At 61.2% G+C, this 25,234-nt stretch overlaps 2 protein-coding genes across 2 annotated transcripts in view; both read right to left on the bottom strand.

Annotated features, from left to right (window-relative positions):
• Positions 1 to 348: 348 nt before the first annotated feature.
• EIF3K (eukaryotic translation initiation factor 3 subunit K) lies at positions 349 to 4,061 on the bottom strand. Its single transcript, XM_069882274.1, has 8 exons — positions 3,953 to 4,061; positions 3,256 to 3,354; positions 3,048 to 3,168; positions 2,819 to 2,893; positions 2,278 to 2,344; positions 1,453 to 1,530; positions 1,054 to 1,179; positions 349 to 429 (listed from the first exon to the last, which is right to left on the bottom strand). The coding sequence occupies exons 1-8, from the start codon at positions 4,009 to 4,011 to the stop codon at positions 398 to 400; spliced, it is 657 nt and encodes a 218-aa protein (XP_069738375.1). The 5' UTR covers positions 4,012 to 4,061; the 3' UTR covers positions 349 to 397.
• A 1,049-nt stretch (positions 4,062 to 5,110) lies between these two features.
• RYR1 (ryanodine receptor 1) overlaps positions 5,111 to 25,234 on the bottom strand; it is a 129,512-nt gene continuing 109,388 nt past the window's right edge. The window contains 29 exon segments of the mRNA XM_069882232.1: positions 5,111 to 5,309; positions 6,034 to 6,085; positions 6,204 to 6,304; positions 8,068 to 8,132; positions 8,225 to 8,381; positions 8,986 to 9,120; positions 9,623 to 9,769; positions 10,016 to 10,076; positions 10,307 to 10,437; positions 10,536 to 10,578; positions 10,760 to 10,890; positions 12,063 to 12,281; positions 12,638 to 12,724; positions 13,044 to 13,179; positions 13,310 to 13,377; positions 14,356 to 15,680; positions 16,188 to 16,269; positions 17,766 to 17,870; positions 18,246 to 18,374; positions 18,987 to 19,075; positions 19,821 to 19,901; positions 21,420 to 21,437; positions 22,194 to 22,267; positions 23,077 to 23,153; positions 23,255 to 23,334; positions 24,258 to 24,357; positions 24,451 to 24,537; positions 24,819 to 24,870; positions 25,003 to 25,109. Of these exon segments, the coding sequence (XP_069738333.1) occupies positions 5,214 to 5,309; positions 6,034 to 6,085; positions 6,204 to 6,304; positions 8,068 to 8,132; positions 8,225 to 8,381; positions 8,986 to 9,120; positions 9,623 to 9,769; positions 10,016 to 10,076; positions 10,307 to 10,437; positions 10,536 to 10,578; positions 10,760 to 10,890; positions 12,063 to 12,281; positions 12,638 to 12,724; positions 13,044 to 13,179; positions 13,310 to 13,377; positions 14,356 to 15,680; positions 16,188 to 16,269; positions 17,766 to 17,870; positions 18,246 to 18,374; positions 18,987 to 19,075; positions 19,821 to 19,901; positions 21,420 to 21,437; positions 22,194 to 22,267; positions 23,077 to 23,153; positions 23,255 to 23,334; positions 24,258 to 24,357; positions 24,451 to 24,537; positions 24,819 to 24,870; positions 25,003 to 25,109 (4,035 nt within the window). The 3' untranslated portion in view covers positions 5,111 to 5,213.

Consider the following 25,234-nt stretch of genomic DNA (forward strand, 5'->3'; position numbering starts at 1 on the left):
GTCACGTGACCTCCCCCGTCCAGCCACGCCTCCTTCGTCACGTGACCCCGCCCAGTGTCTCTCGCGGCACGTGACGCCGACCCCGTTTCCTTCTCCCCCCGCTGTCGCGAGCGCGTCACGTGACCCCTCCAAGAGGTCCCCTCCCCGTCACGTGACCCCGTGAAAAACTCCGCGAGAACCACGTGACGCGCTAAGAACCACGCCCTGCACCACGTGACCCCCCCGAAGAGCCCCGCCCGCACCTGCCGCGTCACGTGACCGCCCCGCCCCATCTAAGCGCTGGTCACGTGACCCTCACTTCCGCCCCCCCCCGTGACACCTCCCCCTTCCCAAAGATGGCGGCGCTGCGAGGGCTCCTCCTTCCTCCTTTAATGGAAGAAAATGAGGGGGGGGTTGCTCAGAGGGAGGAGGCCATGATGCTGGAAACACCTGCGGAGAGATTGGGGGGGGGGGTCAGGCGGGGCTTGGAAGGGAGGGGAAGGAGTTTGGGGGACCCCAAAGGGGAAAAAATGGGGGGTCTGAGGGGGCTCCTTGGGATATGGGGGTGCCCAGGGGGATCTGGGGGGCTCGTTGTCTCTGGGGAGGCCCGGCGGGGCTCTTTGTCCTCTTGGGGGAGATCTGGGGATGCTCCTTGGGATCTAGGGGTGCCCAGGGAGATCTAGGGGGGCTCCCTAGGCTCTGGCAAGGTCCTTGAGGTCTCGGGGGGCTCTTTGTCCTCTTGGGGGAGATCTAGGGGTGCCCAGGGAGGTCTGGGGGGGCTCCTTGTCCTTTTTGGGGGGCTCCCTAGTCTATGGGAGTCTCTTTGTCCTCTTGGGGGAGATCTGGGGGGGCTCCTTGGGATCTAGGGGGCTCCTTGTCCTTTTGGGAGGGCTCCTTGGGATCTAGGGGTGCCCAGGGAGATCCAGGGGGTCTCCTTGTCCTCTTGGGGGAGACCTGGGTTGGCTCCTTGGTCTCTGGGTTGGCTCCTTGGGGTCTGGGGGGGCTCCTTGGGGTCTCTTTGTCGTTTCGGGGTGTCTCTGGGGTGCGGTTCTCGGGGTTCCCCCCCCCCCTTACTCTCGAAGTCGATCTTCTCGACGATGTTTTTGGGTTTGATGCTCTCCTCCTGGTTGCAGATGAAAACTCGTCCCGGCTCGGGCTCCGTCCACCCGTATTTGCTCATCCAGACGCGCAGCTGCGGCTCTGGGGGGGCCAGCGCGGGGGGGTCAGCCCCCCAAAACCCTCCCCGGGACCCCCAAATCCTCCCCCAGGACCCTCAAACCCCCTCCTAGGAACCCAAAAAACCCTCCTAGGAACCACTAAACCCCCCACTAAGGACCCTAAACCCCCCTGGAACGCGAAATCCGCCGTCCCCGGACCCCCAAATCCCCTCCTAGGAACCCCCAAACCCCCCCACCAAAGACCCCAAAGCCCACTGGACCCCCAAACCCACCCCCCTGTCCCCCCCTTTCTTACCTGAGAGGTCACCGAGCATCTCCGCCAGGAGCCAGCGGTCGATGTGCTGGTACGTGATGCCGACCACGTGGCAGATGACTGGGGGGACCCCAAAACCGGGACCTCGAACCCCCAAACCGAGAGCCCGAGCCCCAAAACTGGGAGCCAGGGATCCCAAATCCCCAAAACTGGGACCTCAAACCCCAAAACTGGGACCTTGAACGCCAAAACTGGGACCTTGAACCCCAAATCCCCAAAAGTGGGACCTCAAACCCCAAAACTGGGAGCCAGGGATCCCAAATCCGCAAAACTGGGACCTCAAACCCCAAAAGTGGGAGCCAGGGATCCCAAATCCCCAAAAGTGGGAGCTCGAACCCCAAAAGTGGGAGCCAGGGATCCCAAATCCCCAAAAGTGGGAGCTCGAACCCCAAAACTGGGAGCCAGGGATCCCATATCCCCAAAAGTGGGACCCTGAACCCCAAAAGTGGGACCTCAAACCCCAAAACTGGGACCTTGAACCCCAAAAGTGGGAGCCAGGGATCCCAAATGCCCAAAACTGGGACCTTGAACCCCAAATCCCCAAAAGTGGGACCTCAAACCCCAAAAGTGGGACCTCAAACCACAAAACCAGGGACACTGAGCCCCAAAAGTGGGACCTCACACCCCAAACCCGGGCTCCTAAGCCCCAAAACCGGAACCCCAAAATCCCAAAACCCCAAAACTGGGTCTTCAGACCCCACGAAATCCGCCCCCCATCCCTCCCACACCCCAAAACCTCCTTCTCACCTCCCTCAAATCACCCCAAAACCTCCTCCAGACCCCCCAAAACTGCCCCCGACCCCTCACATTTGCGCACGGAGTCCTCGAAGCCGGCGATGCCGTCGAGCAGCTCCGCGTTCTCATCCAGCGCTTGCTGGGGGGGCAGGAAGTTTTGGGGTGAAACAGGGGGTTTTGGGGTGAAACTGCAGTGGTTTGGGGGCTTTTGGGGTGAATTGGGGGGTTTGGGGTGAAACTGGGGGTTTTGGGGTGAAATTGGGGGGGTTCTGAGGGTTTTTGGGGTGAAATGGGGAGTTTTGGGGTGAAACTGGGGAGTTTTGGGGGTGAAACTGGGGCGTTTTGGGGTTTTTTGGGGTGAATCTGGGGGGTTTGGGGGTGAAACTGGGGAGTTTTGGGGGTGAAACTGGGGAGTTTTGGGGGTTTTTGGGGTGAATCGGGGGGTGTTTGGGGTGAAACTGGGGAGTTTTGGGGTGTTTTGGGATGAATCCGGGGGGGTTGGGGGTGAAACTGGAGGTTTTGGGGGTTTTTTGGGGTGAATCGGGGGGGTTTGGGGGTGAAACTGGGGAGTCTTGGGGGTTTTTGGGGTGAATCTGAGGGTTTTGGGGCTCACCCAGAAGGCCTGGAAGTGGCAGGTCTCCAGCAGCTCCCCCAGGTACAGGATCTGCCGGATCGGCCGCTCGTCCTGCTGCGGCGCCGTCAAGGAAACCCCAAAAACCGACCCCGGGCGCCCAGTAGGGACCAGTACAGACCAGTCCCTCCCAGTACGGCTTCCCCTCCCTCCCAGTGCCCCCCAGTCCCTCCCAGTGCCCCCCAGTCCCCCCCAGTGCCCCCCGGGATGCGTGGGCCTGGTCGATCATGCACTTGCAGAGGGTGAAGTCGGTGTGGGGCAGGTTGGTGAGCGCCTTCAGCAGGATCTGCGCCGTCACCCCCGTCTGGAAGAACGCGGGGTTGAACTGGTACCTGGGGGGGTTTTTTGGGGGTCAGTGGGGGGCAGGAGAACACTTTTGGGGACCCCCAGACCCCCCCAAACCCCCCCCGAGTCCTCACAGCTTCAGCACGGCCAGGTTGGCCTCCAGGTCGTAGGCGTTTTCCTTCGCCTGCGTCTCCACGTAGCGCTCCAGCGTCGACAGGTTCTCGGGGTTGTAGCTGCCAAAAAGGGGGGTCAAACCCCTCTCCAAAGAGCCCCCCAAGTCCCAGAACCCCCCTCCCCAAATCCCAAAGACCCCCCCCTCAAATCCCCCAAACCATCACACACCCCCCAAAAAACCTAAAGGGTTTTCTTCTCCTGCTCCTTAGGGTTGTAGCTGCTAAAAGGGGGGGTCGAACCCCTCTCCAAAGAGCCCCCCAAAACCCTAGAGCCCCCCAAGTCCCAGAACCCCCCCCCAAATCCCAAAAACCCCCCCTCAAATCCCCCAAACCATCACCCCCCTCCAAAAACCTAAAGGGTTTTCCCTCTCCCGCTTCTCAGGGTTGTAGCTGCTAAAAGGGGGGGTCGAACCCCTCTCCAAAGAGCCCCCCAAAACCCTAGAGCCCCCCAAGTCCCAGAACCCCCCCCCAAATCCCAAAGACCCCCCTCAAATCCCCCAAACCATCACACACACCCCCAAAAACCTAAACGGTTTTCCCTCTCCCGCTCCTAAGGGTTGTAGCTGCCAAAAGGGGGGGTCGAACCCCTCCCAGCGTGGCCCCAGCGCCCCCCAGTCCCTCCCAGTGCCCTCCCAGTCCGCCCCAGTGCCCCCAGTACCGGTCGATCCCCCGCAGCAGCTTCCCCACGTTCGCCCGCATCTGCTCGAACAGCGCCATGGCGCCCGGCGACACCGGAAGAGGAAGGGCGGGGCCAGAGCGGCCGCTTCCGGTCCCCTCCGGCGCGAGGCACGACGGGCAGGGGGAGGACCCGGAGGGGCGGGGAGCTGGGGGGGCGGGTACTGGGAGGGACTGGGCTGTACTGGGAAGCACTGGGGTTGGACTGGGAGGGACTGGGGAGGAGAAGAGATCATACTGGGAGGGACTGGGTCCTACTGGGAGACGCTGGGGAGGAGAAAGGATCATACTGGGAGGGACTGGGAGGGCCTGAGCTGTACTGGGAGACACTGGGGAGGAGAAAGGATCGTACTGGGAGGGACTGGGTCCTACTGGGAGGCACTGGGGCTGCACTGGGAGGGACTGGGCTCTACTGGGAGGCACCGGGGAGGAGAAAGGATCATACTGGGAGGGACTGGGAGGGACTGAGCTGTACTGGGAGGCACTGGGGAGGAGAAAGGATCGTACTGGGAGGGACTGGGAGGGCCTGAGCTGTACTGGGAGGCACTGGGGCTGCACTGGGAGGGACTGGGCTGTACTGGGAGGCACTGGGGAGGAGAAAGGGTCATACTGGGAGGGACTGGGTCCTACTGGGAGGCACTGGGGATGCACTGGGAGGGACTGGGCTGTACTGGGAGGCACCGGGGAGGAGAAGGGATCATACTGGGAGGCACTGGGGAGGAGAAAGGATCATACTGGGAGGCACTGGGGAGGAGAAAGGATCATACTGGGAGGCACTGGGGAGGAGAAAGGATCATACTGGGAGGCACTGGGGAGGAGAAAGGATCATACTGGGAGGGACTGGGCTGTACTGGGAGGCACTGGGGAGGAGAAAGGATCATACTGGGAGGCACTGGGGAGGAGAAAGGATCATACTGGGAGGCACCGGGGAGGAGAAAGGATCATACTGGGAGGGCCTGGGCTGTACTGGGAGGGGATCGGGGGGGGCAGAGTGGGGCAATTAGAGGCAGAGACTCCATAGGGTTTAATGGGGGGGGGGTAAAACACCCCCCGGGGGTAAAAAGGGGGGGGAGGGGGGGTATTTTTTTGGGGGGGGGGGCAAAAGGGGGGGGTAAAGGGGGCAATAAAGACTCCGAGACACTCACGCTCCACAAGGTTTAATGGGGGGGTAAAAAGGGGGGGTAAAAAGGGGAGGGGGGGGTAATTTTTTGGGGGGGGGGGTATATTTTTTGGGGGGGGGGGGGTCACCCCAACTGATCCTCGTATTGTTTGCGGAAACAATCTCCGGCCGGGAAGAAATCCCAGCAGCGCTCCTGGTACATCTTCCACACGTACGACTCCTGGGGGGGGGGCATTAATGAATTAACGGGGGGGTAATTAATGATTCATAAAGGGGGGGGGATGTGAATGGAAAGGGAGGACACCCACCCCCCCATTTACCTCCTTTTCCCCCCCACTTGCCCCCCCACCCCCATTTACATCCCATTTTACCCCCCTTTTTGCCCCCCCCGGGCCATTTTACCCCCCTTTTCCCCCCACTTGCCCCCCCATCCCCATTTACCCCCCATTTGCCCCCCCATTTACCCCCCCTTTTTGCCCCCAATCCCCATTTTACCCCCCCATTTGCCCCCCAATCCCTTTTTACCCCCCCATTTGCCCCCCCAATCCCCATTTTATCCCCCCATTTCCCCCCCAAATCCCCATTTTACCCCCCCATTTGCCCCCCCAGGGTCATTTTACCCCCCATTTGCCCCCCAATCCCCATTTTACCCCCCCATTTGCCCCCCAATACCCATTTTAACCCCCCTTTTGCCCCCCAATCCCCATTTTACCCCCTCCAATTGCCCCCCCAGGGCCATTTTACTCCCCCATTTGCCCCCCCATCCCCATTTTACCCCCCATTTGCCCCCCAATCCCCATTTTACCCCCCCATTTGCCCCCCCAGGGCCATTTACCCCCCCATTTGCCCCCCAATCCCCATTTTACCCCCCCATTCCCCCCAATCCCCATTTTACCCCCCCAATTGCCCCCCCCTGAGCCATTTGCCCCCCCCCCTTGCCCCACCTGCCCCGTGTGCTCCGTCTCGTCCTTATTGATCAAATACATCAGGAAAAACCTGCGGAAAGAGGGGGGTTTTGGGGGTCACCCGCTGGGTTTGGGGCTCGGGGGGGGGGCTTTGCCCCCATTTACCCCCCCTAATTGCCCCCCCCGGTTAATTGCCCCCCCCCCCTCACATGTAGTTGGCCAGGTTGTGCTCCTCCAGTGTGTGGGTCTCGAAGCCGTGGGGCGTCGTGTCGAAATAATCCGAGCCGATCCCGCAGATGAAACACTTCGTCTGGGGGGGGGGACACGGTTGGGGGTGACACGGAGACCCCCCCCAAAAAAAAACACCTCAAAAAACCTCAAAAAACCCCCCAAAACCCTCCCCAAACCCACCAACTCCCCACAAAAAAACCCAAATCCCCCCCAAAAACTCAAAAAACCCTCCAAAAAAAACCCTCAAAAACCCAAAAAAAACCCAAAAAAAACCCCAAAACCCTCCGAAAAACCACCAACTCCCCACAAAAAAAAAAAACAATTCCGCCCCAAAAAACTCAAAAAACCCTAAAAAACCCTCCAAAAAAAACCCTCAAAAAACCCAAAAAACCCAAAAAAAACCCAAAACCCTCCCCAAAAACACCAAATCCCCCCAAAAAAACTCAAAAAACCCTAAAAAAACCCTCCAAAAAAAACCCTCAAAAAAAACCCCAAAAAACCCAAAAAAAACCCCAAACCCTCCCAAAAAAACCAAATCCCCCAAAAAAAACCCAAATCCCCCCCAAAAAAACTCAAAAAAACCCTAAAAAACCCTCCAAAAAAAACCCTCAAAAAACCAAAAAAACCCAAAAAAAACCCCAAAACCACAAAAAAAAAACAATTCCCCCCCAAAAAAACTCAAAAACCCCTAAAAACCCTCCAAAAAAACCTCAAAAACCAAAAAAACCCAAAAAACCCCAAAACCCTCCCCAAAACCACCAAATCCCCCCAAAAAACCCCAAATCCCCTCAAAAAAAACCCCAAAAACCCCTAAAAACCCCTCCAAAAAAACACTAAACCCTCCCACTCTCCCCCCAAAAAACCTAAAAAAAATACTCAAAAACCAAAAAAACCCCAAAACCCTCCCAAAAAACACCAACTCCCCACAAAAAAAACCCAAATCCCCCCCCAAAAAATCCAAATCCCCCCCCAAAAAACCCAACCCCCCTCCAAAAAAACCCAAAAAACCCTAAAAACCCCTCAAAAAAAACCCCTAAACCCTCCCACCCCCCCAAAAAAAAACTTCAAAAAACCCCAAAAAACCCGCAAACCCTCCCCAAAAATACCAACCCCCCCCCCCAAAAAATCAAAACCCCCCCAAAAAACCCAAAATCCCCCCCAAAAACCCCCAAACTCCCTCCAAAACCCCTAAAACCCCCCCCAAAAATACCACCCCCCCAAAAAAAACACCCCAAAACCCCCCAAAAACCCCAAAAATCCCCTTTTTGCCCCCCCCCAGTGCCCCCCCCCACTTTTTACCCCCCCCAGGACCCCCAACCCCCCCTTTTTGCCCCCCCAGGGACCTTCTTGCCCCCCCAGGACCCCCAAGCCCCCCTCTTTTTGCCCCCTCACCCCCTTTTTGCCCCCCCCAGTGCCCCCCCCTCACTTTTTACCCCCCCCAGGACCCCCAACCCCCCCTTTTTGCCCCCCCCAGGGACCTTCTCACCCCCCCCAGGACCCCCAAGCCCCCCTCTTTTTGCCCCCTCACCCCCTTTTTACCCCCCCCAGGACCCCCAACCCCCCCTTTTTGCCCCCCCAGGGACCTTCTTGCCCCCCCAGGACCCCCAAGCCCCCCTCTTTTTTCCCCCCTCACCCCCTTTTTGCCCCCCCCAGTGCCCCCCCCTCACTTTTTACCCCCCCCAGGACCCCCAACCCCCCCTTTTTGCCCCCCCCAGGGACCTTCTTGCCCCCCCAGGACCCCCAAGCCCCCCTCTTTTTGCCCCCTCACCCCCTTTTTACCCCCCCCAGGACCCCCAACCCCCCCTTTTTGCCCCCCCCCACTTTTTTTTACCCCCCCCTCACCTCCATGTCCTCCTTGACCTGCTCCTGCTGGTCCCTCAGCTCCCCGAAGGCGTCGATGATGAGACCTAAAACCAGGGGGTTTGGCCTCAAAATCAAGAATTTTTGGGGGGGGACGACACGGGACACCCCAAAAAAATAAATAGCCCCCCCCCCAAACCTTGTATGATGGCGAGGAGGATGACGATGACGAAGAAGAAGAAGGTGATGTCGAAGACGACGCGATAGAGCTCGTAGTCGTCCCCCGCGGGGTCCTCGATCTCGTCCCCGATGCCCCCCCCGGCCCGGACCCCCACGTACATGTGGAACAGGTAGCACTGAGGGGGGGGGGACACCCACAAAATGATGAGGATGGGGGTCACGGGACCCCAAAAAAACGCGATCGGGGACCTCGAAAAGCCCATAAAGACCTTCGGGAACCTTCGAAACCCAACAGGGACCTCCAGGAAGCTCAAGGAACTTGAAGGTCTATGGGGACCCACCAAGATCTTCTCACCTCAGGACCTTCTGGAGCCCCCCAAACCACTCAGATGCCCCCAAATCCCCCCCCAGGACCCCAAAAGCCCCATAGGGACCTCCAGGAACCTCCAAAACCCAACAGGGACCCCCCGAGATGCCTCCAGGACCACTAGGCCCCCCCCGAAGCCCCCCGAGATGCCTCCAGGACCACTAGGGCCACTCTGAAGCCCCCCGAGATGCCTCCAGGACCACTAGGGCCCCTCCAAAGCCCCTTGAGATGCCTCCAGGACCACTAGGGCCACTCTGAAGCCCCTTGAGATGCCTCCAGGACCACTAGGCCCCCCCCAAAGCCCCCCGAGATGCCTCCAGGACCACTAGGGCCACTCCGAAGCCCCCCGAGATGCCTCCAGGACCATTAGGGCACCCTCCAAACCCCCTCGAGATGCCTCCAGGACCACTCACGGTCATCATGTCGTCGCACTTCATGTCGGGCTCGTCCTCGTCCTCGCTCTTGTTGTAGAACTTGCGGAAGAAGTTGAAGGCCACCACGGTGTAGAGGTAGACGACCACGGCCAGGAGCCCCACGGTCATGGCCAGCTGCCAGGGACACCACGGGGACCTCCATCACGGGGGGGTCCCACCACCTCCAGGTGCCACCAGGAGCACCCCAGGAACCTTGAAGATGCCTCCAAGTCCAACCCAGGGACCCTGGGACCCCCAGGACCATCCCAAAGGTCCCGGAGATGCTGCCAGGACCATCTCATGGACTCCAGGACCACCTCAAAGCCCCCTGAGATGCCTCCAGGACCATCTCAAGGACTCCAGGACCATCTCAAGGATCCCAGGACCATCTCAAAGCCTCCAGAGATGCCTCCGGGACCATCTCAAAGACTCCAGGACCACCTCAAAGCCCCCTGAGATGCCTCCAGGAGCAGCTCATAGACCCCAGGACCATCTCAAAGCCCCCGGGAGATGCCTCCAGAACCATCCCAGGCTCCTGAGATGCCTCCAGGACCAGCTCTTGGACCCCAGAATCACCTCGAAGCGCCCCCAGATGCCTCCAGGAGCAGGGGCTGGACCTCCTGGAGCTGCCACCCACCTGCTTCCCGTTGTGGGTGACGGAGGAGAGGATGGTTCGCAGGGTCTTGACGCCCATTGCGATGTCCAGGAGGTGGGAGGCGAAGAAGAAGTTGTTGTAGTGGCCCAGGAGGGACATGGCCATGTACCACGTCAGGTACAGGAAGGACTGGGGGGGACACGGGGGTCACCGGGGGACCGAGACCCCCAGAACCTCCTCCTGGTGGGACCCAGACCCCCAGAACCTCCTCTTGGTGGGACCCAGACCCCCAGAACCTCCTCCTGGTGGGACCCAGACCCCCAGAACCTCCTCTTGGTGGGACCCAGACCCCCAGAACCTCCTCTTAGTGGGACCGAGACCCCCAGAACCTCCTCTTGGTGGGACCCAGACCCCCAGAACCTCCTCGAAACTCACGTTATCCGTAAAGATGACCCCAAACTTCCAGATCTGGTACCGGATGTCGATGGACGTGATCCTGGGTGGAGAAACAAGGGTTCTGATGGGACGAAGACCCCAAACCACCGCCCCAAAGACCCCTGAGATGCCTCCAGGCCCACCATGACCACCCCAACCCCCCCTGAGGTGCCCTCAGGTCCTCCATGATCCCCTGAGATGCCTCCAAGACCACCCCAAACCCCCCTGAGATGCCCTCAGGTCCTCCAGAAACCCCCCGCGAGGCCCGGGGGACCCCCAACCCCCACTAACCAGGAGAGGATGGAGGTGTCGGGGGGTCCCTTCTTCTCGCCGTGCGCCCCGATCTCCAGGCTGGCCAAGTCCATCCCCAGCAGCTCCGCGATTCGCTCCCGCCCGTAGATGTCCCCGTACTTCTCCAGCACCTTGGGGGGGACACGGGGGGGGGGTCACCAGGAGACCCGGGGACCCCCCAGATTCACCAACCCCCCCCCCAATGAACCCCCAAAGCCCCCAAACTCACCTTCCTCTTGACGAACTTGTCCCAGTAATTGCTGGGGAAGGACCTGAAGGGGGGGGAGGGGGCGCTTTGAGTGCGTGACCCCCCTCCCAGTCCCTCCCAGTCCCTCCCCAGTCCCCCCCAGTCTCCCCCAGTCCCTCCTAGTCTACCCAGTTCACCCCCAAAACCCCTCCAGTCCCCCCCAGTGCCTCCCAGTCCCCTCCCAGTGCCTCCCAGTGCCCCCGTACTGGGCGTTGAGCACGAGCCGGTCCCACTGGCCCTTGACGTCGTCGTCGGGCGGCTGCTCGGTGATGTAGAGCCCCGAGAACTCCAGGCGCCGAGCAACCTCCTTCTCCCGCTTGAAGATCACCAGCGGGATCTGGGGACCCCGAAACCAACCAGAATCACCCCAAATCCAAACAAAATTACCCCAAAATCGACCAGAACCAACCAGGAGCAACCAAAAGCAACCAAAAAAATCAACAAAAATCAACCCAAACCAACTGAAATCCAACCAAAACCAAACAAAACCCAAACTAAACCAAACAAAATCAACCAAAAATCAAACTAAATCAACCAAAACCAACCAAAAACCAACCAAAAATCAAACTAAATCAACGAAAAATAAACCAAAACCAACCAAAATCAACCAAAATTACCAAAAACCAACCAAACCAACCAAAAATCAACCAAAACCAACCAAAATTAACCCAAAACCAACCAAAATCAACCAAAACTGACCAAAATGACACCAAAACCAACCAAAATGACACCAAAACCAACCAAAATGACACCAAAACCAACCAAAACTACTCAAAAATCAACCCAAACCCTCCAAAAATGAACCCAAAATCAACCCAAACTAACCCATCCAACCAAAAGCCCCCAAACCCAAGCAAAACTCAATCCAAAGCACCCCAAAACCAACCCAAACTACCCCAAAATGAAGAAAACTACACAAAATTCAACCAAAACCCGTCAAAATCAAGCAAAACTAACCAAAACTCAACCAAAACCAACGAAAACCCAACGGAAACCAAGGAAAAAGCAACCAAACTCGATGAACACCAACCCAGAGCCACCAAAATCCATGAATACTCAACTGAGGTCAACGAAACCAACCCCGAAATCAAGAAAACGACCCCAAAACTCAACCAAAACCAACAAAAACTCAACAGAAACCAAGGAAAAAGCAACCAAACTCAACAAATACCAACCCAGAGCCACCAAAATCAACGAATACCCAACCACAGTCAACGAAACCAACCCTGAAATCAAGAAAACGACCCCAAAACTCAACCAAAACCAACGAAAACTCAACAGAAACCAAGGAAAAAGCAACCAAACTCGATGAACACCAACCCAGAGCCACCAAAATCCATGAACACTCAACCGCGGTCAACGAAACCAACCCCGAAATCAAGAAAACGACCCCAAAAATTAACCAAAACTCAACCGAAGAGCAAGAAAACCACCCAAACCCACCTAAAAGCCACCCCAAACCACCCCAAACTCCCCAAACGCGGCAAACCCACCCTGGTGGCCACCTACCTTGAGGCAGTTGTAGCCGATGATGCAGAGGAAGGCGACGAGCGTGTGGGCGAGCGCCAGGGCCTGCAGCGCCGGCTCCATGTAGCCCGAGCTCTCCTCCAGGCAGTAAAACACCTCGCGGGGCTCGGCCTCCTCCTCCTCCTCCGCTAGCCCCGAGCCCTCGGCCGCTAGCCCCGAGCCCTCCAGCCCCGGCCCCTCGCCGGGGGGGCGATCCGACACCTGGGGGGACAGCGGAGACCTTGGCTACCAACCCTGACCCCTTGGCTAACAACCTTGAGCCCTTGACCACCAACTCTGAGCCCTTGGCTACCAACCCTGACTCCTTGGCTACCAACCTTGACCCCTTACCTACCAACCTTGAGCCCTTGACCACCAATGCTGAGCCTTGACCACCGACTCTGAGCCCTTGGCTACCAACCTTGACCCCTTGACCACCAACCCTGAGCCTTGACCACCAACCCTGACCCCTTGGCTACCAACCCTGACCCCTTGACCACCAACCCTGAGCCTTGACCACCAACCTTGACCCCTTGACCACCACCCCGACCCCTTGACCACCAGCCCCGACCCCGCACCTTGTAGAAGAGGAGGATGAAGTTGATGGCGAAGGCGAGGAAGAGCGCCAGGAACCGCAGGTTGTAGAAGTTGCGGGACAGGAAATTCTGTGGGGCAGGAGGACCCATAAGTGCCCCCCCAGCCCCATAAGTGCCCCCCCTCAGCTCCACAAGTGCCCCCCAGCCCCATAACTGCCCCCCAGCCCCATAACTGCCCCCCCAGCCCCATAAGTCCCCAGCCCCACAAGTGCCCCCCCAGCCCCATAAGTGACCCCCCCAGCCCCATAAGTGCCCCCCAAGTGCCCCCCCCAAGCCCCCCCGGCTGCTTCCCACAGGGCAGGGCATCCAGCTATGGGGGTTCCCGGGGGTCCCAGCCCCACAAGTGCCCCCCCCAGCCCCATAAGTGCCCCCCCCTTCGCCCCCTTACCAGGAACTTCACCCTCTGCACCTCCAGCTCGCCCCACACCTCCAGGCCGCCCTCGGCCGTGGGGTCCCTGCGCGGCGCCGTGGGTCGCCGTGGGGCAGGGGTCCCGGCCCCCCCCTCCTTCTCCCCATTCTCAGCACTGGGGAGAGGGGGCAGAGTTGGGCGGGGGGTGTCATTGGGGACCCCCCCTGCCCCATAGATCCGTGGGGCCACCCCCCTCCCCCCAGCCCCCAGCCCTGCCCCATAGATTCTGTGGGTCCCGTGCTCACTCGGCCTTCTCCCCCTCGTCTTCCTCGTCCTTCTTCTCCTCCTCCTCCTCCTCCTTCTCCAGCTCGTCCTGTGGGGCAGGACCCATAGAGTGACCCTGCCCCATAGAGTGACCCTGCCCCACAGAATGACCCTGCCCCATAGTGACCCTGCCCCACAGAGCCCCACTGCCCCATAGAGCCCCACTGCCCCATAGAGCCCCACTGACCCATAGCGACCCTGCCCCATAGAGCCCCACTGACCCATAGTGACCCTGCCCCATAGAGTGACCCTGCCCCATAGAGCCCCCCTGCCCCATAGAGCCCCACTGACCCATAGCGACCCAGCCCCATAGAGCCCCCCTGCCCCATAGAGCCCCACTGACCCATAGTGACCCTGCCCCATAGAGCCCCCCTGCCCCATAGAGCCCCACTGACCCATAGTGACCCTGCCCCATAGAGTGACCCTGCCCCATAGAGCCCCCCTGCCCCATAGAGCCCCACTGACCCATAGTGACCCTGCCCCACAGAGCCCCACTGCCCCATAGAGCCCCACTGACCCATAGAGCCCCACTGACCCACAGCCACCCTGCCCCATAGAGTCCCACTGACCCATAGAGCCCCCCTGCCCCATAGAGCCCCACTGCCCCATAGTGACCCTGCCCCATAGAGCCCCACTGACCCATAGAGTGACCCTGCCCCATAGAGCCCCACTGCCCCATAGCCACCCTGCCCCACACTCCCAGCCCCACATCCCCCCCTGCCCCACATCCCCCCCTGCCCCACGTCCCCCTCTAGCCCCCCATCCCCACATCCCCCAGCCCCACACCCCCTGCCCCCCATCCCCATATTCTCTGCCCCAGATCCCCACACCCCTGCCCCACATCCCCCATCCCCACATCCCCATATCCCCCTCTAGCCCCCCATCCCCAGCCCCCCATCCCCACACCCCCATCCCCACACCCCCTGCCCCACATCCCCCTCTAGCCCCACATCTCCACCCCCCTAGCCCCCCAGCCCCCCATCCCCACGCCCCCAGCCCCCCATTCCCTGCCCCACCGCCCTCGTACCGCGCCCCTCCTGGGTGCCGCGGGGCTTCCGTCGGGCGTGGGGGGATCGCTGGGGGGCTCCCCGATATCCCCGAGCCCCCCGGGCGCCTCGGGGGGCCTGGGCAGCAGCTCCTTGCGCCCCACGGCTCGCTCGGCCTCCTCCTCCTCCTTCCGCTCTTCGTCCCGCAGCCCCTCGCCCGCGTCCTCCTCCTCGTCCTCGTCCTTGTCCCCCTCCTCGTCGTCCCCCTCCCCGCGGGGCAGCGCGGGGGCCGGGGGGGTCTCCTCGCCGCCCCCCACGGCGTCGTGCGTGGGGTCGGGCATGTCGGCCAGGAGCTCGGCCAGGGCCAGGCGCTGGGCGCCCTCCACCCAGGTGCCCCCGAAGAGCGAGACCCACGCCACGCGCCCCACGGCGGCCGCCGCGCCCCACGCGCCCCACGCCAGCCCCGCGGCCGCCCTCCCGCCGGCCCGAGCCGCCTCCAGCGCCAGCTCCCGGCCCGGCCGGCGCCGCCAGCGCCTCAGCCGCCTCCTCCAAGCTTGGGGAGACCCCAAGACGCCGACCCAGGTCCCGCGCCCCGCGGAGCCGTCGCCCCGCGCCGCCGCCTCGCCGCCTTCCGCCGCCGCCGCCTCCTCCGTCTCGTCCGCCTCGTCGCCCTCGTCCTGGTCGCGCCGAGTGGCCTCGTCGTCCTCGGAGAGGCGCGCGGCGATCTGCATCTCGAAGATGGTGTCCTCGCAGAAGTTGACGAAGAGCTCCATCTTCTCGGCTTCGCCGCCCTCGTTGACCACGTCGAAGATGAACTGGCGCTTGGACTCCTTGACCTGCGGCATCTCCCACTGCGCCTTGTTGGCGGCGCTGATCTCGAAGTAGAGGCGCTCGATGCGCCGCGCGGCCCCCATGATCTCGATGCGGCCCAGGAAGGGGCGGAAATACTCGAGGACGCTCTCCGCCTGCTCCAGGAAGGTGCGGAGCCGCTGGTCGTGGGGCACGTGCTCGGCCAGGTTGGTGAGCAGCACGGCCACGTTGAAGCCGATGTCGCGGGCGGGTTCCTCGAAGCGGCCGGCGAAGGCCTCCACGTCGATCATCTCGTTCTCGTCGGCCTCGGAGCACGAGAGGAGGAACTGGATCTCGGCGGGTTCGTACTGCTTCTGGCTGTCCATGGCCTTCTGGAAATCCTTCTTGGAGATGAGGCCCCGCGGGTCCGAGACGTAGTGGCGGAAGGCGTCCGAGGAGACGATGTCGCGCAGCTTGAGGAACATGTCGAAGAACTTGAGGATCATGGTGACATTGCTGGACGACTCCACCAGCATGTCCACCATCTGCCGCGCGATGGTGCCGTTCACCACGTTCCCTGGGGGAGAAGCCGGGGGGGGGACACGCGTCAGGGCCTGGGGGGGGTCTCGGTGGCCCAGGACGCCCCCAGGGCCACCGGGGATGGGGTGGAGGAGGCTGGAGAGCGAGGGGACATCCTGAGGGCTGGGGGACACCACAGGGAGGGAGGGGACACCTGGGATGGTCAAGGGGACACTTCGGGTGGTCAAGGGACACCTGGAGAGTGAGGGGACACCTGGGATGGTCAAGGGACATCTCAGATGGTCAAGGGACACCTGGGATGGTCAAGGGACACCTGGAGAGTGAGGGGACACCTGGAGAGTGAGGGGACACCTGGAGAGTGAGGGGACACCTGGGATGGTCAAGGGGACACCTTGGATGGTCAAGGGCCACCTGGAGAGTGAGGGGACACCTGGGATGGTCAAGGGCCACCTCGTATGGACAAGGGACACCTGGAGACCTCGTCCTGGGGTCCCCCCGGGGGTCTGGGTGGCCTGGGGCCCCCGTGGACGGTGCCGTCCCCCACCTTCCAGCAGGGACAGCAGCATCACCACCATGTCCTTCTGGAGGTCCAGCAGCTCCTTCAGGAGCCCGATCTGGCTCGAGTCCTGCTGGGACGAGAGGTCCCTCCATGAACCCGAGGTGACCCCCCAATCCGCTGAGACCCCCCGCACCCCGTTCCGTGGGGGACACCCCCAGGATGAGCCCGACGGGGGGTGGTGGCCCCCCAGACCCACGTAGCAGCCAAGCCGGGGTGGGTGGTGGGATCAGGGGGGGCTTCGCCATGCTGGGGGGGGGGCAGCGAGGTCCATGCGGGGTTGGGGGGGTCTCAGGCCGTGCTTACGCCCGTCCGGGGTCCCGGCGCTCGGCCCGTCTGGCAGCAGGGGGGGCAGAAAGGTCCATCAGAACCAGCTCGGGGGGGTTATGGGGGCACCTCATGGGGTTTTGAGGCTCCACCGGGGCGGTTGGGGGGCCCACGGGGGCGTTTTGGGGACCCTCATGGTGTTTTGAGATCCTCGTGTGGGGTTTTGGGGTCTCACCATGGAGTTTTGGGGACCCTCATGGGGCTTTGAGGTCCTACTGTGATGTTTTGAGGCTCCACCAGGGCGGTTGGGGGGCCCACGGGGGCATTTTGGGGACCCTTGTGGTGTTTTGAGATCCTCGTGTGGGGTTTTGGGGTCTCACCGTGGTGTTTTGGGGACCCTCATGGGGCTTTGAGGTTCTACTGTGATGTTTTGAGGCTCCACCGGGGCGGTTGGGGGGCCCACAGTGGCATTTTGGGGACCCTCGTGTGGGGTTTTGGGGTCTCCCCGTGGGGTTTTGGGACCCTTATGGGGCTTTGAGGTCCTACTCTGGTGTTTTGAGGTTGCCCCATAGTGTTTTGGGGTCTCATCATGGAGTTTTGAGGACCCTCATGGGGTTTTGGGGACCCTCGTGGCATTTTGAGATCCCCTCGTGCTGTTTTGGGGTCTCACTGTGGGGTTTTGGGGACCCTCATGGGGCTTTGAGGTCCTACTGTGGCGTTTTGAGATCCCCTCGTGCTGTTTTGGGGTCTCACTGTGGGGTTTTGGGGACCCTCATGGGGCTTTGAGGTCCTACTGTGGCGTTTTGAGATCCCCTCGTGCTGTTTTGGGGTCTCACCATGGCATTTTAGGGACCCTCATGGGGCTTTGAGGTCCTACTCTGGTGTTTTGAGGCTGCCCCGTAGTGTTTTGGGGTCACTTCATGGAGTTTTGAGGACCCTCGTGGCGTTTTGAGATCCCTTCATGGTGTTTTGGGGTCTCACCACGGGGTTTTGAGGACCCTTATGGGTTTTTAGGACCCTCATGGGGGTTTGAGGTTGCCCTGTGGTGTTTTGGGGTCCCACCATGGGGTTTCGGAGTCCCACCATGGGGTTTTGGGGTCCTCCTGTGATGTTTTGTGGTCCCACCTCGGCGTCGTGGGGTCCCCGCAGCCTGGGGGGCCCTTCGGGTGCCCAAGGGGATGGGTTGAAGGTCCTGAAGGAGCCGCTGGGGCCCCGACTTCTCCAGCTCGGAGCGGGAAGCAGGTTAGTAGGGGGGGTTGAGGCATTTCCCAGTGCTCCCAGTGCCCTCCCAGTGCCCACCTGGGCCAACTTCTTCATCATGTGCGCGAAGACGTGGAGGAAGCCGACGACGGCGTCCCAGAGGCGGCTGTGGGCCAGGCTCTGCTGGTTCCCCGTGCAGGGACCCTGCGGGAGGTGCCACCGGGGTCACCAGGGGCTTTGGGGACCTCCCGGGGGACCCCTCGGAGACCGAGCTCCTCGAGGACCCTCACCAGGGACACCGGAGTCCTTGGGGACCACCAGGACCCCTTGGATTCCGGGTTCCTTGAGGGCCAGTGGGGCTGGTGGGCCTGGGGGGTCCTTGGGGACCAGCACCAGGGACACCAGAGTCCTCGGGGACCACCAGGACCCCTTGGATTCCGGGTTCCTCAAGGGCTGGTGCGTCTGGGGGGTCCTTGGGGACCAGCACCAGGGACACCAGAGTCCTCAGGGACCACCAGGACCCCTTGGATTCTGGGTTCCTTGAGGGCTGGTGGGTCTGGGGGGGCTTTGGGGTCCCACCTGGATGTACTCGGTGAGGCTGTTGAAAACCTGCTTGGCCACGGCCATCGCCTTGGAGAAGTTGCGCTTGCCCTGCTCGTCGATGACGTCCTTCCCGGAGTAGTACCAGTAGAAGTCGCTGATGGACTCCTGACACCCAAAGGGGACGTCACGGGGGGGCCACGGGGAGCACCGGGAACACAAGGACGTGGGGATGGGGACCACCAGGAGCACCAGGATGTGGAGGTGGGGACACAGGGACCACCAGGAACACCAAGATGTGAAGATGGGGACCACCAGGAGCACCAAGATGTGGGGTTGGGGACCACCAGGAGCACCAGGACATAGGGTTGGGGACACAGGGACCACCAGGAGCACCAAGATGTGGAGATGGGGACCACCAGGACCACCAGGACATGGAGATGGGGACACGGGGACCAGCAGGAGCACCAGGACATGGGGTTGGGGGCCACCAGGAGCACCAGGACATAGGGTTGGGGACACAGGGACCACCAGGAGCACCAGGACATGAGGTTGGGGACCACCAGGAGCACCAAGATGTGGAGATGGGGACAACCAGGACCACCAGGATGTGGGGATGGGGACACGGGGACCACCAGGACCCCCAGGACATGGGGTTGGGGGCCACCAGGAGCCCCAGGACATGGGGTTGGGGACACGGGGACCACCAGGAGCACGGGGACGTAGGGTCGGGGGCCACCAGGCGCGGGAGGCCTGGTGTGATGGCCGCGGGGTGGCTACCTGGAGCCGCAGCAGGTAGTCCACGGTGCAGATGATGATGTTGATGGTCGTCGTGTTCCCCGTCTGCGTGCGCAGGTAGTTCTGGAAGTCTGGTGGGGGGGACATGGGGGGACACGTCACCTCCAAGGCCACCACGGACACCCCATGGTCACCCCATGGTCACCCTGTGGCCACCAAGACCCCCCCAGCTCCTTCTCCTGCCCCCAGGGTCATCAAAGCCCCTTCCCCGCCCCGTGTCCCCCCAGCAGGTCCCCGTGTCCCCCCATCCCCAATGTCCTCGATGTCCCCGCTCTCTCCCCTGTCCCCAAGTCCTCGATGTCCCCAAGTCCTCGATGTCCCCGTGGTGTTCCCCCCAGCGTCCATGATGACCTCAAACGTCCTCAATGTCCTCCAAGTCTCCCCAAATTCCCACGTCCCCCGCGATGTCCCCATGTCCCCCCTCAATCTCTGGGATGTCCTTGATGTCCCCAAATTCCTCAATGTCCCCAAATTCCTCAACGTCCCCGAATTCCTCAACGTCCCCACGTCCCCCCGATGTCCGTGATGACCTCAAATGCCCTCAAAGTCCTCCAAGTCTCCCCAAATTCCCGTGTCCCCCCAAATGTCCCCAATGTCCCTGATGTCCCCCCAAGATTCCCCGTGTCCCCTCAATGTCTGGGATGTCCTCGATGTCCCCAAATTCCTCAATGTCCCCTCAATGTCCCCATGCCCTGATGTCCCCTCAGTGTCCCCAAAGTCCTCGACATCCCCCAAGTCTCCCCAAATTCCCGTGTCCCCCCGATGTCCCCCTGTCCCCCCCGTGTCCCCGTGTCCCCCTCGTGTCCCCCCTCCCACCGTTGTTGTGTCCCTCGCAGAGCAGCTGGAGCAGGCGGAACAAATCCTGCGTGAACTCGTCGTCTGCCATCACCTTCTCCCCTGGGGACACACTGGGGTCACTGGGACACACTGGGAGCACTGGGGGGGCACTGGGGACACACTGGGGGGCACTCAGGGGCACTGGGGACAGACTGGGAACGCACTGGGAGCACTGGGGACAGACTGGGAGGGCACTGGGGACACACTGGGGGGGCACTGGGGACACACTGGGAACACACTGGGGTCACTGGGACACACTGGGAGCACTGGGGGGGCACTGGGGACACACTGGGGGGCACTCAGGGGCACTGGGGACAGACTGGGAGGCACTGGGGACACACTGGGGGGCACTGGGGGGGCACTGGGGACACACTGGGGGGCACTGGGGAGGCACTGGGGACACACTGGGACACACTCGGGGGCACTGGGAACAGACTGGGAACGCACTGGGAGCACTGGGGACACACTGGGGGGGCACTGGGGACACACTGGGGGAACTGGGGACACACTGGGGGCACTGGGGACACACTGGGAACACACTGGGGTCACTGGGACACACGGGGGACAGGCTGGGGGACACTGGGGGGCACTGGGACAGACTGGGAACACACTGGGGTCACTGGGGACACACTGGGGGGGCACTGGGGACACACTGGGGGCACTGGGGACACACTGGGAACACACTGGGGTCACTGGGACACACGGGGGACATACTGGGGGACACTGGGACAGACTAGGGACACACGGGGAGCACTGGGGACACACTGAGGGGCACTGGGGACAGACTGGGAACACGCTGGGGTCACTGGGACACACTGGGGGGCACTGGGACAGACTGGGGACACACTGGGGACACACTGGGGGCGCTGGGGACACACTGGGGTGACACGGGGGGGGGCAGAGGGGACACTGGGGGGGGGCAGAGTTACCGGGGGGGCCAAGCCGGGGGGGGGGGGGGTGGCGGCTGCTGGGGGAGGGGCGCGCATAGAGGCCCCCAGGAGACCCTATAGGTCCCCTATAGACCCTATGGTCCTCCTAGAGGCTCCATAGAGCCTAGAGTCCCTCCCCCCCTAGATTCTATAGGTCCCCCTATAGACTCTGCAGGCCCCTAGAGCTCCCCTAGAGCCCCCCCGAGACCATATAGACCCCCTATAGACCCCTTATAGTCCCTAGAGACACCCTATATACCTTATAGACTCCTATAGACCCCATAGATCCTATAGATGCCATAGACTCCTATAGGTCCCCTTGCAGATCCTATAGACCCTGTAGACCCCGTATAGCCCCTATAGACTCTGTAGATGCCTACAGATCCCCTTATAGGTCTTATAGACCCTGTAGACCCCCTATAGACCCCCTTATAGGTCTTACAGACCCTGTAGGCCCCCTATAGACCCTGTAGACCCTTATAGACTCTTTAGACCCCTATAGCCCCCTAAAGACTCCTATGGCTCCTATAGGGCCCCTGTAGCCCCTTCTGGTCCCCCTATAGGCTCTATAGCCCCTAGAGTCCCCCTATAGATTCTATAGGTCCCCTAGAGGCCCCTATAGGTGCCCCCCCCACCCCAATTTAATTACCGTTCTCGCGGCTGATGACTGTCGCCCGGAGCCGGGGGGAGAGAAGGGAGAGAGGTGAGCGGGGTAATTAGGCACGGCGTTAATGAGGGGGGGTCATTAGGGGCTGGGGGGGCATTAATTAATGAGGGGGCATTAGGGATTGGGGGGTCATTAGGGATTGGGGGGTAATTAGGGATTGGGGGGTCATTCGGGATTGGGGGGCAATTAGGGATTGGGGGGCAATTAATGAATGTGGGATCATTAGGGATTGGGGGGCAATTAGGGATTGGAGGGTTCGTTAGGGATTAGGAATAATTAATGAATGGGGAACAATTAGGGATGGGGGCTCATTAATGGATGGGGGGTCATCAAGGGTTGGGAGTCATTAATGAATGGGAGGGTTCATTAGGGATTGGGGGTCATTAGGGGCTGGGGGGTTCATTAGGGGCTGGGGGGGTTCATTAATTAACCAGAGGGGTCATTAGGAGCTCGGAGCCGCATTAATTGCAAAGGGGAGGGGCGTGGGAAAATGAGGGGGGGCGTGGGAAAATGGGGGGGGATGAATGAAAGCCGGGGGGGAGCGTGGGAAAATCGGGGGGGGATGAATGAAAGCTGGGGGGGAGCGTGGGAAAATGGGAGGGGGATGAATGAAAGCTGGGGGGGGGGCGTGGGAATTGGGGTCTCCCCGTGGGAAAGGGGGGGTCATAATGCAATGGGGGGGGAGGAGAAGAAAGGGGGAGCCGTGGGAATAGGAGGGGGGGCTAAAAAAAAAGGGGGAACCCCCCCCAAACTCACTGGTCCCCTCCTCGGTCACCATCCCCAGCCCCTCAGCCTTGTTCTGCCTCTCGAAGGCGTTCAGGTCCAGCACGCTGGGGGGGAAGGGGGGGTCGGGGGGGCACCCCAAAACACACGGGGACCCCCAAAACCCTCTAGAGCCCCCCAACCCTCCCAGAGCCCCCCTGCACCCGAAGCCCCCCAAAAAACCCTACCCTGAACCCCTAAACACCCCCAGAGCCCCCCCAAACCCCACCCTGAACCCCTAAACCCTACCCTGAACCCCTAAACACCCCCAGAGCCCCCCCAAACCCCACCCTGAACCCCTAAACCTCCCCAGAGTCCCCCCAAAATCCCCCCCCAACGCCCCCCCCAAACCCTCCAATATCAAGGAGGTCCCCAATATCCAAGAGGGGGACCCCAAAGCCCATGAGAAGATCCCAAAACCCAAGGTGGGGGACCCCAATATCCAAGGGGAGGACCCTGATGTCCCCATAAGGGGACCCCAAAGCCCATGATGGGACCCTGATGCCCCCATGAGACCCCGAAACACATAGTGGGGGACCCCAAAACCCATAGTGGGGGACCCTGATGTCCCCATGAGACCCCAAAACCCGTAGTGGGGGACCCCAAAACTCATGAGAAGACCCCAAAGCCCATGATGGGACCCTGATGTCCCCATGAGACCCCAAAACCCATAGTGGGGGACCCCAAAGCCCATAGTGGGGGACCCTGATGTCCCCATGAGACCCCAAAACCCATAGTGGGGGACCCCAAAGCCCATAGTGGGGGACCCTGATGCCCCCATGAGACCCCAAAACCCATAGCGGGGGGGACCCTGAAACCCATGGGGGGGACCCCGAAACCCATAGCCGGGGGGGGACCCCGAAACGTGTGGTGTCACCTGCAGGTCTGCATGAGGGCCTGGACGCTCTGGAAGAAGCCGACCTCGCGCTTCTCCTTGAGGTAATCCAGCATTTTCTGGGGACAGACGGACGCGGGGACGTGGGGACGGACGTTTGGGGGGGACATGGGGCGGGGGGGGAGGGGATGGACGGACACGGGGGGACAGACGGACGCACCTGCTGGACGTCGGCGTTGCCCCCGTTGAGGATGGAGATGCCGAGCTTGAGGGTGGAGGAGACCATCTCGCCCCGCTCGCCTGCGGGCCCCGGTTTGGGGGGGGGGGACACCCCATTTTAGGGGAAAATCCCATGTTTTTGGGGAAAAATCCCATTTTTGGGGGGAAAAATCCCATTTTAGGGGGAAAATCCCACATTAAGGGGGGAAAATCCCACATTAAGGGGGGAAATATCTCATTTTAGGGTGAAAATCCCGCCTTAAGGGGGGAAAATCCCATTTTTTTGGGGAAAAATCCCATTTTAGGGGGAAAAATCCCACATTAAGGGGGGAAAATCCCATTTTTGGGGGAGAGAAAACTCCATTTTAGGGGGAAAATCCCATTTTTTTGGGGAGAAACCCCAATTTTGGGGGGAAATCCCCATTTTGGGGGGGAAGAAAACCCCATTTTCCGGGGAAACCTCCATTTTTTGGGGGACGCCTCATATTTTGGGGGGGACGCCTCATATTTTGGGTGGTAAAATCCCATTTTTGGGGTCCCACTCACGGCCGCTCAGCCTGGGGTGGGCTGAGTCCCCCCAGCCCCCCAACTTTGGGGTGGGGGGTGTCCCTCAGGACCCCACATTTGGGGGGATCCCCACTTTATTTTGGGAGGGGGCATCTCACTTTTGGGGTGGGGGGGTCCCAATTTTGGGGGGCCCCCCAGTTTTTGGGGTGGGGGGCTCCTCACTTTTGGAGGGTCCTCACATTGTTGGGGTGGGGAACACCTCAATTTTGGGGTGGGGGGGTCCCTATCATTGGGGGGTCCCCCATTTTTGAAGCAAGGGGGGGTCTCCTCTCCTTCCAGGCTCTCAGCTCCCCCCTCGGGGCGGTTCCAGTGCCCCCAGGACCCCAATTTTGGGGTGAGGTCTCCACTTATTGGGGCGGGGGGCGTTCATATCTTTGAGAGGGGGGTGCCCTCATCTTTGGGGGGGGTCCCCCTTTTTTTGGGGGGGGGTCCCTCACCCTTGCAGGCGCTGATCATCTGCAGCACCATCTCGGCCGCCCCCCGCGTGTGCAGCCGCGCCTGCTGGTGCAGCAGCTTCTGCTTCTCCATCTCCTTCTCCTGGTTTTTGGGGGGGCACAGCAAGAAAAAGGGGGTTCAGGACTAAAAAGTGGGGTTCGAGGGGTGTGTGTCGAGGTACCCCCTTCTCCCCACCTCGAAAGAGTCTTCGGCTTCCTCCTCCTCCTCCTCCTCCTTCTCTTCCTTCTTCTCCTCTTCTTCACCTTCTTCAATGTGGCAGCTCTGGGGGGGGGGTGTTAGGAGAGGGGGGGGTCTTGGGGGCACCTCAAGTCCTACAGATCCCCCCAAAGCCATAGGGAACCCCCAAAACCCTGAGGGCCCCCAAAAAACCATGGGGAGCCCATCAAACCTGGAGGAATCAACCCCAAACCCTGAGGAACCAACCCCACCAACTCCCCCCTCCCAAGAAGGGTCCCTGGGGGGGGGGTTGGGGGTCCCTGGGGGGGTTTTGGGGTCCCTGGGGGTGGGTTTTGGGGTCCCTGGAGGGGGTTTTGGGGTCCCACCTTGGCCATGATGCCGGCGTAGGCCATGTACAGGTGATCCTGCTCCAGTTTGCTGGGGGGGGCAGGGGGGACAATGGGTCAGGGGGCTCTGAGGGACCCCCCCACCCCCAATTTGGGGGGGTCCCGGGGGTCTCAGTGACCCCCAAGCGTGGGTGGGAGCCGTGGGGAGCCCCCTGCCCCAAACCTCCTCTCGGTGAGCGCCGTGCGGCTGAAGTGCAGGATGAGCTGGTGCAGGGGATCCGGCTTCTTCTCCCGCTCTTCGTCCTCCTCCTCCTCCTCCTCACCCGCTTTCTGCAAACGGGGGGGTGGAGGACCTCAAGAACCCCTGAGGAACCTCCAGGAGCTCCTCAAACCCCCTGAGGAACCTCCAGAACCCCCCCAGGACCCCTGAGGAACCTCCAGGAGCTCCTCAAACC

This window comes from Phaenicophaeus curvirostris, unplaced genomic scaffold, assembly GCF_032191515.1.
Source record: "Phaenicophaeus curvirostris isolate KB17595 unplaced genomic scaffold, BPBGC_Pcur_1.0 scaffold_93, whole genome shotgun sequence".
Lineage (NCBI taxonomy): Eukaryota > Metazoa > Chordata > Aves > Cuculiformes > Cuculidae > Phaenicophaeus > Phaenicophaeus curvirostris.